Raw genomic sequence first — 10,967 nt, forward strand, 5'->3', positions numbered from 1 at the left:
TCTGGGTTTGGGAGAGGGCTCTGTGGAAAGGTTTTCTTGTCACAGTGGCTGGAAGGATGCTTCAGGTTAGGACAGACTGACAATTTCTGTCTTGGTTTCTGCCAGGCAGGATCTTGGGGAAGGGGGTATTTAAGAGGGTCCCTAGAAGGGATTACAACATCTCTGCCCAATGTGGTGGAGGTTCCCTATCTGGAGAGGAGAGTCTCAGAGGCTGTGAGGCGCTGAGGGTCGGGGCGAGGAGAGGGAGGGGGGTAGAGGGAAGCCTGTCTTGCCCTGGCAGCTCCAACTGGTCAAAGCCCTCAGGCCGCCCTACTTGTGCGCTGACGTGAGCTAATCTAGAAATACAGCAGGAGAGACGGAGACGGGGGTTCTCAGAGAGCCTGGGTTTTGGGAAGGGGTTCACTAGGAGCCCCTTTCTTTTCGTTTCCTTCGAATTCTCCCCATCCTACCCCCAGTCACAGCCACTAGCTCTCCTCCACCTCGGCTGCCAGGGCCAGGTCGCTGACGCTGCTGTTTACCGCTTGAGTCCTGGGGCAGGAGCCCAGCTGGGAACACATGGAGCCGCGGACCCGCACGGAGACACGACTACAAAAGGACTCCTACAGGCAAAAACGCAAGCAACTCATTCGGGAATGCATCTACACATACAATCCAGCACACAAGCTCTGTGCACACAGGGGCTTAGATGAGGCGCAGGACTACACATTCACAGAATAAACACGGTTACCAAATCTCACCCTCGGAGTCCACTCAGATCCGGCCCGGAGCAATAGCTGATACCGTGTGGTCTTTGTCTCTGGGTCTCCTACTCTCGAGCGCACACACATGCCACCCACTCAACAGAAACAGTCTAGGTTTGCACCGCCCGCGGCGGCCACGGGGCCAGCAAGGTCGGATCGCACCGCGCGCCTCTGCCCCTGGGCCCTCTGCGAGTCCTTCTTTTTTCTGTGCCAGGCACTGGCTGCGCCTTTCCGCGGCGCCAGCACTTGCAGACCCGCCTCGAGGCTGTCGACAGGTGCCTTCCGTTCTGCCTCCTTCCAGACTCCCAAACGAAAAGAATAGCAAACAGTCAACCTTTTGCCTTCATTCTGCACGTTTGGAGAACGGCTGGTGGCGAACAACCCGCAGAATCAGTTCCATCTCGGCATCATTGGACGGGAGGAGACAGCCCCAGGGACCGAGGCCGGGGCTGAGCCTGCTTGAGAGTGGTCCCCCCACTTCTGCCGCACCCTTCTGCCTTCAAGGGGGAGCTTGCAACCAGGTCCAAATGCCAGTGATGGGTGCCAGGGAGACAGAGCAATGCCCTGACGGCCCGCGCTGCCGGAGACAGGTAACTGTCCTGCTGCCTTCCCGGGCATCTGGACCAGTCCTTGGCGAGAGGATCTGGGGCTGAAAGGCTCCCGGACTCTGGAGGGGGTAGCCAGGGACAGGGGACCGAGAGAATCTGCCCGCTCGGGCCCCCTCCCTCCCTGCGGCTGCGAGATGGGAAGGGCCAGGATCGGAGTTTAGCACCTCCCCCAGAAATGCAGCACTCGGGCCCCCACCCCGCCCCCGCACCCCTCCTTCGCGCGCTCCCTCCCGCTCCCTTCCGTGGGCGCCCTTCTCCGGTCCCCATCTCTGTCCTCCGGAGTCCCTTGGTGCCCCCTTTCTCTTCTCCTTGCCCTCTCCTCACGCCTCCTGCCTCCCGGGGTTTCTCCCTCCCCAGCCCCCCTACCCGCATCCCCGCCTGACTCCGAGGGGCGGGAGCACTTTGGGCTGCGCGCGAGTGGGGGCGCCGCGCCAGCTTCGCGTAGCGGCTCTGACGCCGCCGTCGCCGCCGCCGCCCTCCGCAGCCCAGCCCGCGCCCCGCGGCAGCTCCGCAGTGCATTCGCCGCCGCCGCTCCGCCAGCCCCGCTGCCCGCCCGCCGGGTCGGCCTCGAGCGAGCCTCAGACGCCAGCGGAGGAGGTCATGAGCCAGAGCGCCCCGGGGCGCCGCGGGGAGAGCGAGCGAAGATAGCGCCCTCGCACCCCCCTGGCCCTCGCCGCCTGGCCGCGCGTCCCCCGGGTCCCCGGTCCCTGGTGTCCTCTCCTCGGGCCCCACCGCCGCCATGGCCACCCTGCTCCGCAGCAAGCTGTCCAATGTGGCCACATCCGTGTCCAACAAGTCCCAGGCCAAGGTGAGCGGCATGTTCGCCAGGATGGGTTTTCAGGCGGCCACCGACGAGGAAGCGGTGGGCTTCGCGCACTGCGACGACCTCGACTTTGAGCACCGTCAGGGCTTGCAGATGGACATCCTGAAAAGCGAGGGCGAGCCCTGCGGGGACGAGGGCGCCGAACCACCCGTCGAGGGAGACATCCATTACCAGCGCGGCGGTGGCGCGCCCCTGCCGCCCTCGGGCTCCAAGGACCAGTCCCTAGGAGCTGGTGGCGAGTTCGGAGGCCACGACAAACCTAAGATCACGGCATGGGAGGCAGGCTGGAACGTGACCAACGCTATCCAGGTGAGCGCGGGATTCCCAGCTCTGCCTGTCCCCTCCCCCGACTCCCCCACCCCCAGTTCTGCGCACCAGGCTCTGCCGGAAGCAGAGTCCCTTGGAGATCTCAGCCTCAAGACCCCATCCTGTACCCGGAATCTCGCCTTTTCCCATCCCTCTCAGCCCTGCGCGGGGATCTACGCCCCCAGGCGGTGTGTCCTCCCCCTGGTCCGGCCCGTCTCCCGCGGCCGAGGACGCGGGATGGCTAAGCTGAGGTTCGGTCAGAGATGCTTGCCGGGAGACCCTGCAAAAGCGAGGGAAACAGGAGGAGGGGGAGTGGGGAGGGGTGAGGGAGAAAGAAAATCAGGATAGGAAGGAACAGTGTCGCCTGGGACTCCGGAATGGATTCACAGCTGCATTTTCGGTAGAAAGGAAGAGGGGGAATCGCTGAGCGGGGAGTCTCCTCCCGCGACACGCGCACAGACAGCGCGCATGTACATAGATAGACACACATACCCACAGCCCCCCTCCCCAACGAAGAAACGCAGGTCACAGGTTCACACGACATCCATCTATATATAGACCACAAGATTATCCTCAAATGCACCTTCATACACCCCTACACCTCCCGCACACCGAAACACATACCTCTACATACCAGGGGCACACACACAAACCTATTTAAACATAACACACACACGCAGATTCATGCATACAGGATCCACCCGCTGTCTCAGGTGCAGTCCTGTCGGGGACAAACAGGTATTCACAAACATGCACACACACACACACACATACGTGTGACCACACAAGCACAGCATGGTCTTTGGTGCCCCAGCGCTACCTGCCCACAGACTCACCCCTCTCTGCCGAAATCCCTGTTTCCTGGCGACCACAAAAAGGCGACCAGCTCCTCCGCGTGTGACCCTGGCAGAGCCGCCTCCAGACGCTCTGAACCTCCTCTGGTAGTTACCCTGCCACCCCTACGGTCAACCCTCAGTCCCCACCAGGCGGCGCCGGTCTCCACCCGGAGCGGGTTTGCAATCTGCACAACGATCCCGGGCGCCGACGAAGGCGGGCAGGCCGCAGCTCGCGGGGCACAGGAGGCCTCGGCCCCAGGCGTCCCCGGGCCCTGCGGCTTTGCAGCCCAAGCCCTATCCTCGGCGTCCCCGGAGCTCACGGTTGCTGGGGCGCAGAACGTGGGTTTCCCAGGAGTTGGAGGTCCAGATGGGGTTACTTAGGGACCCGGGCTCCGCGGGACTCTTAGGGGCCCCGCTCAATAAGTGACCCAACCCAAGACGCCTCCCACTCCAGGGCCGGGCAGGAAGGCCAAGCGCAATCAGGGACCGGGGACCGCACCAGCTTCAGCCGCTGCTCGCGCCTCCACCTGGGGCATCTTTAAAGGGCTCGTTCGGTTGGCCTGGTGGGAGGCCAGGGTGGGAAGCTGGAGGCCTGCAAGCCTCGGGAGCCCTGGATTTCGTTAGCTTTGCTTCCCCATGTGGATTCTAAACCTTCCTTCCACAGCTCTGCCCGCCCCATCCCGCAGCTTCTGGTTCTCGACTCCCGCTTGATTCCGCCTTCGACCCAGTGCTCGCGCTATCCCCGCAGTCCCCTCATTCTGCCCGCCTCCACCCCTCAGTCCCCTTCCTTAGGGATCCGTCTCTGCGCCCCAATTCCGGCCTGGCCCTAAGACTACCCTACCCTGCCTCCCTGCCCCCGCGCCCCCTGGCCTCACCCCACCCGAAACCCTTCGCAGGCAACCTCTCTTTCCCTCCCTTCCCGCCCCGCTGAAGCTGGCCTCACGCTCAGCCCCTCTCCCTCCCTCCCCCGACTCCTTTCCCTCCCGCTGCTGCTTTTACATTTTTCTTCTTTGGTTTGGCCCTTCGGCCCCTGCATTTCCCTCCTTAGCTTCTGTGCACCCCATTCCAGCCCCACCTTAGATTCCGTGCCCCCTTTTCCGAGTGGCCCAGGCCCCGCTCTCTACCTTTCTCCTTGCCCTTTTCCGGCCACACCCCCTCCAGCCCCTACTCGCCTTCTAGCGAACTACCCGCAGGTATCTCCTCCTACCCTTCCGTCTTTATAGCTTGACACCCCCCGCCCCAACTCAGCCCGCTCTCCAGTTCCCAGCCACTAAGCATACCTCTTCTCGGTTCCGACCCTCGCCATCTCTGACTCAACGTCCACGTTCCCCCTTCCGGCTGCTCTACACCCTCATTCCAGCCTACCCTTAACCTCTTCTCTCAGAGGCTTAGGCCCCGTTCTCACTTCCTTAGCGCTCCCTTCCGGCGACACCCTTAACCCACTCCCCTAGACCCTCCTCCGCCGAGACCTGCCTCCTCTTAGCGCCCGGGTTTGGTTGCTTCTTCGCTCCGCAGGGTATGTTCGTGCTGGGCCTGCCCTACGCCATCCTGCACGGCGGCTACCTGGGATTGTTCCTTATCATCTTCGCCGCCGTGGTGTGCTGCTACACCGGCAAGATCCTCATCGCCTGCCTGTACGAGGAGAACGAGGATGGCGAGGTGGTGCGCGTGCGGGACTCGTACGTGGCCATTGCCAACGCCTGCTGCGCCCCGCGCTTCCCCACGCTGGGCGGCCGCGTGGTGAACGTGGCGCAGATCATCGAGCTGGTGATGACTTGCATCCTGTACGTGGTGGTGAGCGGCAACCTCATGTACAACAGCTTCCCGGGGCTGCCCGTGTCGCAGAAGTCCTGGTCCATCATCGCCACGGCGGTACTGCTGCCTTGCGCCTTCCTTAAGAACCTCAAGGCCGTGTCCAAGTTCAGCCTGCTGTGCACACTGGCCCACTTCGTCATCAACATTCTGGTCATTGCCTACTGCCTGTCGCGGGCGCGCGATTGGGCCTGGGAGAAGGTCAAGTTTTATATCGACGTCAAGAAGTTTCCCATCTCCATCGGCATCATCGTGTTCAGCTACACGTCGCAGATTTTCCTGCCTTCGCTGGAGGGCAACATGCAGCAGCCGAGCGAGTTCCACTGCATGATGAACTGGACGCACATCGCCGCCTGCGTGCTCAAAGGCCTCTTCGCGCTCGTCGCCTACCTCACCTGGGCCGATGAGACCAAGGAGGTCATCACGGATAACCTGCCCGGGTCCATCCGCGCCGTGGTCAACATCTTCCTGGTGGCCAAGGCGCTGCTGTCCTACCCCTTGCCCTTCTTCGCTGCTGTCGAGGTGCTGGAGAAGTCGCTTTTCCAGGAAGGCAGCCGCGCCTTCTTCCCCGCCTGCTACGGCGGCGATGGGCGCCTCAAGTCGTGGGGGCTGACGCTGCGCTGCGCGCTGGTGGTCTTCACGCTGCTCATGGCCATCTACGTTCCACACTTCGCGCTGCTCATGGGCCTCACCGGCAGCCTCACGGGCGCCGGCCTCTGCTTCCTGCTGCCCAGCCTCTTCCACCTGCGCCTGCTCTGGCGCAAGCTGCTGTGGCACCAGGTCTTCTTCGACGTCGCCATCTTCGTCATCGGCGGCATCTGCAGCGTGTCCGGCTTCGTGCACTCTCTGGAGGGCCTCATTGAGGCCTACCGAACCAACGCCGAGGACTAGGGCGCGCGGGGGCGAGCCGCGGCCGTGCTCCCGCTCTCTCCTCGCTCCCCACCCACCCTACCCCCACCAACCCCGTGAGCCCCGCTGCCGCCGCGCTTGGGAAGCCAAGCCGTCAACATCTCTGGTTCCTAGTTTCTGATTCTGCGGGTTGGGGGTGGGAGGGGCTAGGGATCCACCATCCATCGCGTCTGCGTTTCTGTTGTCCTTTCTTTTCCACAAAACACCCTGGTTTCGGAGGAGGCGGGGGGCGCATCTGCGGGCAAGGTTTTCTGTCCTTCCAGTAGGGGCCCCGACACTTTGGTCCCTGTCACCGAGGGAAGGGGTGGGAAGGGAGGGAGAGGGGGGCGCAGCTCGCTGACGCGGAAACTTGACCTTGGGGGGGACATTTCACAGCCATCAGTGCTCGGAATCTGCAGCGTCCGGCCATTTCCAGCAAGAGCGCTTCCCATTCCGGAGACATTTCAACCCCGCAGCGGGAAAGGCTGGCCGGGAAATCCGTTTCGGGTGGGCGAATTTCCTTCAGCCAAGCGGCGAGGCGAGGAGCCGCTGCGGGGCTGGCTTGCCTGCGGTTTTCAGGAATCCAAACTCATCCTGCGCAATTTATCAGGTTGTGGAACTGTTCTACTGTGCGTGTGGTGTGCTCGTGATGAATAAGGTGAAATGTATATCAGAAAAAAAATCTATCTCTAATTTAGAGTGCGGTGCATAATTATATCCGCAAATAAAGAAGAAACAAAGGCGCTCGTGGCCCTGGCTCAGTTCTGCATTTTCGAACGCGCGGGAATCCGGGCTCTGGCCCTCCCAGGTGAAGCAACTGGGGGCAAAGAGCCAGCTGTAGGGAAAGAATCCCGGGAGAGGAGGGGGCGGCACTCCAGGTGCTTGGGGGACTCAGGCCGAGGAGCAGGCGGTGCGCCCGCGGTTTCCGTGTGACCTTGGTCCCCAGCCGCCAGGACTAGGCTTTTTTTTTTTTTTTAAACCCAAATCTCTTCCCGGGAGTTGGGTCCATCTGAGAATTTGGTGGATGTTCTCAACTTCCGATCCTTTTTTTATAAGTTTTTTTCTGTGTACAAAAGGACTTCCCTGGTGGCCCATTGGTAGAGAATTCACCTGCCAATGTAGGAGAGGCAGGCTGGATGCCTGGGTGGGGAAAATCCCCTGGAGAAGGAAATGGCAACCCACTCCAGTATTCTAGCCTGGGAAATCCCATGGACAGAGGAGCCTGGCGGGCTACAGTCCATGGGGTCACAAAGAGTCGGGCACCACTTAGCAGTTAAACAACAACAAAAGCCCTACAGGGTTTTCAACAAATGTGTATAGACAGCTCACCACAGATGAGGACTGTGCTGGCCTCCTGGAGAAACAAACCCAGCTCTGCCCTCCTGGAGCTTAGTCTAGAAGAGGAGAGAAGGGCAATAGACAAGGACTCTGAAATCCACAGTAGGACTTACAGGTTGTAAAGGAAATCAGCAGGGCTCTTGTGTATTTCCCAGGGTGGGAACCAACCTGGCCTCTCACGCATCTCTCACCCTGCAGAATCCCCCCTCAGTCCCCTCTGTGTGGAGTTTACATAGCCACAGTGAAGAGGTGCGCCTGTTTAGATTCACCAAGCACAGCGCTTTATGTTCCAGCCTCCCCTTTTTTTGAGCAGCCTGAGAATGTGTTTACTTAAAATACCCAGAGGATCCTGTTAGATCCTACTCCAGGCGCAGCCCTCGCGTCCATGGCGTCAGTCTTGGGAAAGATGGGAATGGGTCCTGGTTAGACTCTACAGATGAGTTCTGCGTGCTGAGGACTGCTGGGCCGTACTCACTGAGAGAGAAGCCATGCTGGAGGTTTTAGGTCTTTCCCATCAAGGCAGAGGCCTCGTTTAGAACGATTTCTCCAGGAGCAAAGGGCGCACGGGGAAAATGCACGGTGACCATTTCTCCCTGCCCGCTATGACAGGCGTGGGTGAGTGTGTGCCGCTGAGCAAGCGAGAGCAGCCTACGGGATATCCCGGGGAGCGGGGGTCGGGGGGGCGGGGCGGTGGTGGTGAAGGGCCTTGATGAATGTGTGTGTTTACCTCGGTGTGCAGACCATCCATGAGCGCGTGCCTGCGACAGAGGTAACTGCGCACTGCCCTGGTTCCGCAGCCACCCAAAGGGAGTGGGAGCGCAAGGGGGATAAAATTAGGTTCCCTTGGCCGCCCGAGGCTCTGAGGATTTAAACGGGCCATTTGAAATGCCTGCTATCATCCGCCCGATGCCCTTTTGTCACTCTTGTCGCGAGCTGGAACCCGGAGCTGGCCAGAGGATTCTCAGTTTCCCGTCCTCCTACACCTTCTGACGTCTCCCAGGCCGGGGAAGCTTGCCCCGCCTTCGCTGCTCCTCGGCGGGTCCACGCACCCTTGGGTGCTCTCTGAATCGGAGCTCGGTCCATAGCCTTCAGAAAAAGCCCGGATTTCTGCAGTGGAAGGGAAGGTGGGAGCGTCACGCTGCACCAGCTCCGTCCTTCCCGTCTTTGAAAGGACAAATGAGACACTAAGCACGCCCTGGACAGCGGGTGCCACCTCCGCGGACCCGCCTGGATCCGCTGCACTGCATCCTAGCTCCGGGCTTTGTGCTCAGCTCCCCGGAGCCCGGGTCACCCCCCTAAATCGTCCCCCGCCGCCCCACCCCCCTCCACCCGCCTGGGCCCTGAAGGACCGAGGCCGAGAGCCAAGCTCCTAGGCGCCCCAAGGGAAACCCTGCCCCGTCATGGGCAAAACACTCATCCCCAGGCCTGCATTCAGGCCTACGGGAGAAATGAAAGATGAGACCCATCTCTGCCTCCCCCAACCCACAACAGTAAAGTGCATGTGTGGAAGCTGAAGAGAGCTGAGTTTTTTGCAGGGGTCCGCTGTGAGCTCGCAATCCGAAATCGAAGGAGGCAGAAAGGGCCGGCAAGGTTCATTCGGGAGTCGAACTGAGGAGCGAGGGAATCCCCCCCAGGACCCGTCCCCTCCATCCTCTCCCCCCATCAGTTCCTGTCTGTTCTTACGACGAATCCTGGCTCCGGGCGCTTCGGACCGCCATCCAGCTGGGTGGCTTGGGAACCACCAAGATCCTTATCCTCGCGAGGAAGCCGCCACCGTGTCCCGAGCCCGCTCTGCCGCGCCCCCTAGCGCTGAGAGTGCAAAGCTGCCGGCGCTCACAAGGTTCTCCACCTTCAGCATTCTCAACGCTTCTTGCCTCCCGGCCACTCCATACTCTCTCACCTCCCTTCCCAGTGCATAATGATTGCTTTTCTCTAGTGCTATACTTTCAGGGCCTCCCTTCCTCCCAAACAATAGAAGGATGCTAATCAGGGACGTATTTTATTAAATGACAAGCCCTACCCCAGGGACTCCTACGTTTTCCACTCTAGGGGCTTTGGAGGGAAGAAAGGAGTCAACTGGGCTCCATGGACACCAGTCAGGAAGTGAAGAGGGTCACAACTCAACTTTAGGAGGGAGGTTGGCTGAATTAGTTCCAGGCTGCAGTTTGTGTTGGATCTGCTCCATGTGTCTCTCTCATCCTCTTTAGACTCAGAGCATGTTCTTCTCATGACTCATGATGAGAGGGCAGTCTAAGCCACACAGGCACAGGTAAAGCCTCTGCTCAGATCACATTTGGCTAATAGTCCACTGGCTAAAAGTGAATCCCATGGCCAAGTTCAATATCAATGTCTACAGTGAGAGAGGCCCAACAGAGTCACATGGCATTACAGAGAAGTGAAGAACTGGGAGCAATAATCCAGTCTACCTCCTTTATACATAGTGCTCTTTTTTTTTTTTTCCTGGAACGGTAATACTTTTACAAGATTAAAAAATCAAAACTATGTGAAAAAGTATGCAGTGAAAAAAATCTCCCACACCTGACCCACTCACCTTGTCCTTTTTCTTTACAGGCAAACTCTTAGTTTCTTGTCTATCTATTCACACATGAAAATACAAGCAAAATACTATATATTTTCTACACTCCACCCCCCTCCTACTTTTCTTAAAGGGAGTTTCTATAAATTGCACTCATTTCTTTTAAAAATGTATCTTGGAGATTTTCCCACATTAGTATACACAGGTGTATAATTCAAGATGTAGTCCTTGAATTTACATTCACTTGAATCTTCTGTGTTCTGCTCTGCTCTGCTTTCTCTGTTTAATGGTGGATTCCTTCAGATGTGAGATCATGACTTATGTTGGAACGCAACACCTTTCATCTGATTTTGCTGCTATACTGGCTCCCTGTTTGGCCTAGAAGTGTTCCTAGACGTTCCTGAGAATGTTTGGGGGTCTCATCTCTCCATAAGGATGTTTATTACAGAACCACCTTTTGGACTGCAAGGAGATCCAACCAGTCAATCCTAAAGCAGATCAGTCCTGAGTGTTCATTGGAAGGACTGATGCTGAAGCTGAAACTCCAATACTTTGGCCACATGATGCGAAGAATCGACTCATTGGAAAAGACCCTGATGCTGGGAAAGATTGAAGGTGGAGGAGAAGCGGGGGGACAGAGGATGAGATGGTTGGATAGCATCACTGACGCGATGGACATGAGTTTGAGTAAGCTCCAGGAGTTGGTGATGGACAGGGAAGCCTGGTGTGCTGCAGCCCATGGGGCCGCAAAGAGTCGGACACAACTGAGCGACTGAACTGAACCTTTTATAATTTACTTGCTTTTATCTCTCAAAATTAAGTGCTCCAGAGCTGGGAGGGTACAGTCAAAGCAGGCGCTCTAATTCTTGTTATCTTGCCTGGTGGAAAGGGAGAAATGGGGCAGGGGAGAGGGAGCCCAAGTCCTTTTACAGCTAAAACTGAGGAGGGGGCAGATGACATCACCTCCATTCCTCCCTGCCCTTCCCCCCCATTGGCCAAAAGGCCAAAACTGAGTCACAAGATCACAACAAGCTAGAGGACCATGTAGGGGAATTATACCACAAAAGAAAAAAAGAGAAT

General features: G+C 58.6%; 1 protein-coding gene across 1 annotated transcript; it reads left to right on the forward strand.

Moving 5' to 3' along the window:
- Positions 1 to 398: 398 nt before the first annotated feature.
- On the forward strand, positions 399 to 6,756 carry SLC32A1 (solute carrier family 32 member 1). The gene is made up of 2 exons (XM_070801662.1): positions 399 to 2,480; positions 4,829 to 6,756. Exons 1-2 carry the CDS (start codon positions 2,088 to 2,090, stop codon positions 6,014 to 6,016), a joined length of 1,581 nt encoding a protein of 526 aa, XP_070657763.1. The 5' UTR covers positions 399 to 2,087; the 3' UTR covers positions 6,017 to 6,756.
- Positions 6,757 to 10,967: the final 4,211 nt, after the last annotated feature.

Source organism: Bos indicus, chromosome 13 (assembly GCF_029378745.1).
Source record: "Bos indicus isolate NIAB-ARS_2022 breed Sahiwal x Tharparkar chromosome 13, NIAB-ARS_B.indTharparkar_mat_pri_1.0, whole genome shotgun sequence".
NCBI lineage: Eukaryota > Metazoa > Chordata > Mammalia > Artiodactyla > Bovidae > Bos > Bos indicus.

Bases quoted from the DNA above. Each gene is read 5' to 3' on its own strand.
- SLC32A1 (XM_070801662.1), top strand. From the start codon at position 2,088: ATGGCCACCCTGCTCCGCAGCAAGCTGTCCAATGTGGCCACATCCGTG. The intron at 2,481-4,828 runs GTGAGCGCGGGA...TTCGCTCCGCAG, and splicing joins ACGTGACCAACGCTATCCAG to GGTATGTTCGTGCTGGGCCT.